Consider the following 7,235-nt stretch of genomic DNA (forward strand, 5'->3'; position numbering starts at 1 on the left):
ACTGGCTAATTCAGGGAACATATTAAGCAGTAGCAGAAATGCAACTCTAGGAATACAGTGACACTAAAAATACTACAGATGACAAGTTAATTTTTGATCTAAACAATGGGGGTACTTACTTTATCACATCAGCCAGGTTGATTTGGGTAGCTGTTTTCCCTTAAGAAATGCAATTCAAATCTGTTTCCTGGCTATATCTGCCTGTTATTAAAATGTATTAGTTGATCTAAAACCTGTACAGAGGCAATTCTTTATATTTATATACAAAAGACATCTTTCTTTCTTTCAAATTATTATAATAAATAAATCAATCAAATGAGTGAGAATGTCACCTCGAACGGCGGTTCTGGCTCCGCCTTTTACGCGCCGTCTCCCCGCCCAGCTCATTCTTGATGCGGACAGACAGCGGCTGCTGCGCTTCCAAGTGAGCCCGTCTCAACCAGAGAGCCGTAGAAGTCCGGGCTGAACGCATGCACTGGACTAGTTCTTCTCCTATCTTGGATTTTAAAGTTTTTCACGACTCTATAGAACGACTCTCTACATGTTTTTGGACTTCTGTTTCTTTCAAGGATCTGTATTTAAAGTTGGATACATGAAGATGCTTTATACCAAGTAGCGCACCGGGGAAACGGGTGTCGTTTCTCTGTCCTCCGGGACATTTTGGGACTCCTCCGCTGTCTTCCTGGCTGCTTGGATTACATTTACACAACATCGCATTTAGGGGGAACTATTACGCATCGCTCTCGAAAGCTCTGGCTTTGTCCCCCAATGAAATATACCCCTTCAGGACTAGCTGCGGATCGAGTTAGTGAGCGGATCGAACTTAGCGAGAGCACCGAGTCTAAGAAGTCTCGCCCCGGCGCCGCGGTCTCACTGCTGACCCCTCTGGACCCTCTTCGGCAGGCGAAGCGGCTTCCTATCCGACTGATCAAGATGTTGACAGCGCACACTGGACACTTGCTCCATCCGGAATATTTGCAGCCTCTAACGTCCGCACCAGTGAGCATCGAGGTATTTATTGACTTTTATGATTTACAGATGGTTGCTTTGAAGTGCAGCCTGTGGTTTTGCAGCGGCGATGGGAGAATTAAGATGACCCAGTTGGAGGAAATTGAGAAATAGTTTTTTGGTAATTGAGTTATTGTAAAACACTTAAAATAGCATCCGTGGTTTTTAGGATGAAAGGAAGTTTATACATATTGAAAGTAAATAAAACTCACCAGATTAGGCTTTCTGTTGTTCTGCATCTGATGCAAATCCACTTTTCACTCCAAACACTGGACGTCAATTTAACCTTTTTGTCTTTACTTAGTCCGGTGAAAAAACGTCGTAAACGGGATATTCTTAGCCCAAAGCCCCTGTCCAAATATCGCCCAAGCATAGATAGACCCTTTGATCAATCCCATCCACCTTTCAACTGCATTTGAACGCCAGCAGACGTCTTTATGTCGACGTCTATTCTCTTTCAACTACATTTTCAGATTGTTTAGATGAAAGGCAAAGTCTTTTCTATGTCATTTCAATTAAATGTTTCTTGGGCGAGGGAGTCTCTTGGGTAGTGTTGAAACAAAATAATCATCACGGCCAGGGCTGGATTCAAGAGGATGTGGGCCCCTGGGCAACATCCAGTTTTGGTGCCCTACACACACAAAAGTGTATTTTACACATACAAGTTACATTAGTTTGATCAACTTCAGGGTTTTTTTTTTTTTTTTTTTTTTTTGCTTGTGTCCAGATGGAGACAGAGTTTTTCCAAAAAAGATCATTGTTGTCCTTTCTAAAACGTTTGTCATACACATGGAATCATGTCTTGAAATGTTGTACCTGTGCCAGGCCTGTACGTGTAACGGCAAAAAAAAAAAAACAAAAAACACACAGCATGTGCTAAAAGACTGCTGTTGTTGTGACATCATTATTTTCAAAGCGTTACACATTGGCTATCTACATGAACATTTCACAAAACACCTCATAGGGATCTTGGTTTGTACTTCTTTGGAAAATTATACAATTCAGCACCTGCAATATATTTATTCATATAAAAAAAGACATATAACTTGGGGCCCCCAAAACCTCAGAGTCCAGAGTGATTGCCCCAGTAAGTTTTTGCTAAAGTCCAGACCAGATCACAGCTTTACTCAGTCAGCAGAGAAGTCTTCAAATGTCAGTTTATGTTTTACCAAAAACGAAAGAGCAGATATATTCTGCTCAGAAATGTACGACAATAAGAAGCAATGTTTTACATGATACTAAAGCTGTCTTACTCATAATACAACAAATCTTTTGCTTTTTTATAGCTGGATGCTAAGAAGAGTCCACTGGCCTTGCTGGCTCAGACCTGCTCTCAGATTGGTAAACCGGACCCTCCATCCTCCTCCAAGCTTGGCTCCTCCTCCAGCACTGGGGACAAGGAGCCCAGCAGTCGGTCATCGGCCTCCAGCCTGAAGCTAGGGGAGCGCCCTACTCCTGAGGACAAATCCAGCTTTAAACCCTACAACAAAAGCAGTGTAGAATGTCGCAGGGATGGTGTTACCAACAGCTCCAGCAGTGATAAAGCTGGATTCAGGGTACCAAGCAGCAGTAGCTTAACTACTAATGGGAATTCAACCAGTGGCCAGCAGTCCTACCCATCCCACACTTCTTCACCTGGCTCCAGAGGCAGCAGCACTCCACCAGGACAGGCTCAGCAGCAGTATCATAAACAGAGCCAGTCTCCTGGTAGACAGCCAGCTTCACAGTCCCAAACTCTTAGCGCTGAACCTGGACGCGAGCAGAGCAGTCCTACCAGCACTTCCAGTAATAATAATAGTAATCCAAAAAAAGACAGTGATTTAAACAAGGCCAGCTCAGACAGTCCGCAGCACGCGAACTCCAGCCACGTTCGGGCAAGCACAAACTGCAGCAACAGCAGCTCTGATGGGGGTTCCAACCACGACGGTGGAAGAGCCGAGACCACCCAGCCTAACCTCGGACCTGGACATATTACGCCCATTTCTCCTTATAAAAACAGCCAGCCACTCTTCCCCCTGCCCTCTTCTAATATGGGCTATCACGGATCGGTCATGGGGGGTTACGCAGGCTACCCATCCCAGTTCATTCCAGGGTTGGACCCGTCCAAATCGAGCCTCAGCATGGGAGGAAAACACACGAGTTCCAGCCCTCTGACAGGTGCCTCCCCTCCCTCCTTCATGCAGGGCCTTTGCAGGGACCCTTACTGTCTAAGCTACCCTGGTATGTCTCATCTCGGCAGTAGCAACTGCAATTCCTGCATCCATGACCCTTCCTCCACACTAAAATCAAGCTATCCTATGGTGTACCCCTCCCACCCTCTTCACTCCCTCCACCAAAGCTCCTTGTCATCCAGTGTGTCCCCCTCCCTGTCTCATCCTCTTTATACATATGGCTTTATGCTCTCCAATGACCCCCTTCCCCATGCCTGCAACTGGGTGTCAGCTGGAGGGCCGTGTGACAAGCGTTTCACCACCTCAGATGAACTCCTGGCTCACCTTCGCACCCACACGGCTCTGCCTGTGGGGATGGACAGTAAGCTGCTCTCCGTTTCCTCGTCTGGACCTGCATCCTGCCACTTACACCTCCCACACCAAAGCAGCCCAGGCTCTCTTCCCAGCTCTCTTTCGCTCAGGGCTCCCCCCAGCCTGGGTTTAGCTCGCTATCACCCATACAGTAAGGTCCATCTCCCCTCTGGGCCTTCCTCCATCTCCCTGCACTCTCTGCCCACCACAGGCCCATACTATCCTCATTACACTCTCTATAGTCAGAGACTTGGATCTGCATCAGCTCTTGGATACCAATAGAACACCATGTACTTACGTGTTTCTCTAAATAGTTTGACATTTTGGGAATTATTCATGTTTGCTTTCTTGCAGAGAGCTTGGTGAGAAGTGTAAAACAGGTCCCATGCACCTCTTAAAAAATGAACCTATGGCCAATTAGCTTAGCTATTCACACCAGTTGGAAAAGTTGTTACCAAAGCCATCCTGGCTTCATCTGCCACCATTTCTAAAGCTCACATTAAATGTTGTGTGATAGGACTCAACATTATAGCAGGAACCTTTAATTTTCTCATAACTTTGGCAAGCAGCTGTGAAGCAACTGACCGGCGCTCCAGCTAGCATATAATCGAACTTGACTTGTAAAATGGCTCATTTCTGTTTATTTTACCCATTTCTTTCTGATTAAAAATGTATTCCATGTGTTTGGCAGTTCTAAGCTGTATCTAAGGTGTGAATTTGTTTCCTCTTTACATAGTCAGGCTAGCTGTTTGCTTCTGTTTGAGCTAAGCTAACTGGTTGCAGCTTTGTAATTGGCAGGAAAACAACACCTTGCTCTGACAGAAAGTTAACAATTACATTCCCCAAAATGTTTTACTGTTACTTTAAGATTCATTGTGGCAACTTGCTGCTTCTGAATTCAGAAAAAAAACATGGAGACATTGTTTTATACTTAGAAGCATCTTCACTCTTTGTTTAAAGTTTTTTTTTTTACAAGATTTCTTAAAAAGCTCCCCCTAAATTCAGAGGGCACGTAGACCTTCTGTTTTTGCACATTGCAAGAGACTTGACTGCCCTGAGGTTATCTACCGCCCTGTGCTATTTTGAAAATTGATGGTTGTGCATAAAAGCTCTTAACCATTGAGCATTTTCTCAGCAAACGGTCATGGTTAAGTAAAGAAAAAAGCTACTTTGAGAGGGATGGCTGTTGGCTGCGGCCTCTGACCTCAGTTGCCTTCTCCCTGCAGGAGATGCATGAGAGCTTGAAACAGCATAACCATTTAACTGGCCCAATGTCTGTGATGATTTGCTTTGGTTCTTCCTGCTTCCTCCTGCTGATGTGTATTTATTTCCAACAGGATCCCTGGCTTTAAAACTTTCTATATATTCTCCTTTTACCTTTTTTAATGTGAGCTGACATTTTGGAAACCAGGACAGGTGTTAAAACTGTGTCTTAACACTTTTTATTGAATGAATGTTAAAATCACATCTTATTCTCAGCTTTTTGATTGTTTTTTTCTTTCCACAGCAAAATGAATAAAACTGAGATGTGATATTTTTTTGTAATATTGAAACCCCCTGTGGGGTGATGCAGTGAGATGGAAGCTCATATTTTGGTAAATAAATCACACTGAAGTCGTGTATTCTGTTGTTTTCATTTCTGGTTTGGATACAGTGGAACCAACAGCATTAAATGGATAGTTTAGAACTTTTGAACTGATTCTCTTACAATATAAGCAGTTAATATTTTACCTGCAGTAGGTAGGTCTTTATTTATTTTCCCTTCAGGATTAATAAAGTATTTTTGAATCAAATTGAATTGAGTAATACTCTTGGCATCCTGATTTAGTATAAATTCAGATTAGTTCAAACTGGCTTTTAAAGCTAATGGGAGCCGTTTTTATAAATATTTAAACCTCCAGCATGTTTACATTTACACAGGAAATGGAGGTAGGAGGCAGATCCCTGCTGAAGACCTTCCAGTGTGAAACACATACTGACAATGAAACATCTAAAGTATTTTCAATCAGAGTACAAAAAAGCTACAGTATTATAGTGTTTTAAGTGAACTCTATTGAATAGTCACTTTGACTGAAAACACTTTGGATACTGCGATCTCTGTACGCATTTCACACAGGATGATAGTTGGTGGTGCACCCCCTTAAATCTTAGTTTAAATAATGTTTTATCAAATTTAGGATTAACAAAGTTTTGAGACTTAAGTGGAGGTCCGCTTCATTCTGGAACCTCTTGGACCGGATCTGGATTTATGCGAAATAAAGACGCCAAGAGAACTGCAGATTAGGAATAATCTGCTTATAACTGTTTAGCAGAAAATTCCTTTGAAATTCCAGAAGTATCCCTTTAGGGAATAACAGCCTAGTAAACTCTGCATGTTTGAATATTTTCATTCTTCTGGCAATAGGTCACGGTAATTATCTCTGATTTATTAAGGCTGTGAAAGCACCGAAACACACACAACTTGATTTACAGCCACAGCATTGTCAAGCCAATCCATATAATGTCACGAAATGTACATAAACCTGTTGAAAAATATTTATGCTTGTTCAACCAGTTTAAATACTTTTAAAAGGAAACCAGTTGAAATCACTCCTGAGAAGATGTAAACTTTTTGAACAAAGCTTTAACAGTGATCCGAATGTGTTCAAGCTGTTATTTTTACCCTGACGAACTGCATGATGGATGACTTTAAGTGTGCCCGACTGACTGACTGACTGAGCACACCTCAAAGCTGCAGCAATGTCACCTTGAAGCCAAAGCATCCAGATGTAACGCTCACAGATCAATTGTGACAGGCAGACCTACGAGGATGTAATACATACGAGCTGTAAGTTCCTGATAAGGATCAGAACCACGTCCTGTAGGTGTTCAAGGCAAAGTCCTGAGAGACACTAAAGTTGGCATGTCTGCTTCATGATTGACAGCAGTGATATAACAATTTCCTTGCAACATGACACTGTGACACCCTTGGTGAAGTATAGATGAGCCAAGCTGGTCACTCACAACTCTGACAAGGGAGACACAGAGGTCAGAAACAGCCTGTGTCCGCTGTAACGAGAGAGCCTGCTTCAGTTACCATGGTCTTAAGACGTAGCTGTCGGCTGTCTGGGTTCAACTCAGGGGCATAAGATCTTCCAGACTCCTGTTCCAGGTTTCACATTGCAAAATATCCTGGAACCAGATGCACTTAGTTTAATAACTGTTATGGATGAGCCGACAGCTGCCAACACTATGTTCCCCCTCTCTGCAATTATCAGACTTGAACTGACACATACGGAGGTGCTTTTATTGCATTTCATTGTTCTTCAGCTCTTCAGGGGGTTTCTGTCTCTTTATTTACTGTTACAGCAAAACATTTGGAGCTGGACTGTGATGCCACCTATTGGTGACCCATGATGCCTGTTATTTTAGGCATAATCAGGAACAAAACAACAACGCCTTACAATGTGTGACATCTTTTAGAAAAACTCAGTTTTGCTATTATTAATCTCGTTTCCATAACCTAAACAAATTAAACACATTCAAGTATTAAGCACATGTTATAACAAAACGAAGATTTGATATTTCTTTATGCTGTGTGGGAGCTGCAAACAGTGGTGCAAGTAAGGGTGGGCTACGGAGTTCGGGCAAGGCCACCTCAGTAGATTTGCTGCCCCTGAGACACTTAACATGTTTTATGACTTTTGCACCCGTAACAAAGAGCTT

General features: G+C 42.8%; 1 protein-coding gene across 1 annotated transcript; it reads left to right on the forward strand.

Moving 5' to 3' along the window:
* Positions 1 to 383: 383 nt before the first annotated feature.
* LOC124872097 (zinc finger protein 703-like) lies at positions 384 to 5,150 on the forward strand. Its single transcript, XM_047371779.1, has 2 exons — positions 384 to 1,011; positions 2,295 to 5,150. Exons 1-2 carry the CDS (start codon positions 769 to 771, stop codon positions 3,810 to 3,812), a joined length of 1,761 nt encoding a protein of 586 aa, XP_047227735.1. The 5' UTR covers positions 384 to 768; the 3' UTR covers positions 3,813 to 5,150.
* Positions 5,151 to 7,235: the final 2,085 nt, after the last annotated feature.

Source organism: Girardinichthys multiradiatus, chromosome 8, assembly GCF_021462225.1.
Source record: "Girardinichthys multiradiatus isolate DD_20200921_A chromosome 8, DD_fGirMul_XY1, whole genome shotgun sequence".
Lineage (NCBI taxonomy): Eukaryota > Metazoa > Chordata > Actinopteri > Cyprinodontiformes > Goodeidae > Girardinichthys > Girardinichthys multiradiatus.

Bases quoted from the DNA above. Each gene is read 5' to 3' on its own strand.
- LOC124872097 (XM_047371779.1), top strand. From the start codon at position 769: ATGAAATATACCCCTTCAGGACTAGCTGCGGATCGAGTTAGTGAGCGG. The intron at 1,012-2,294 runs GTATTTATTGAC...GCTTTTTTATAG, and splicing joins CCGCACCAGTGAGCATCGAG to CTGGATGCTAAGAAGAGTCC.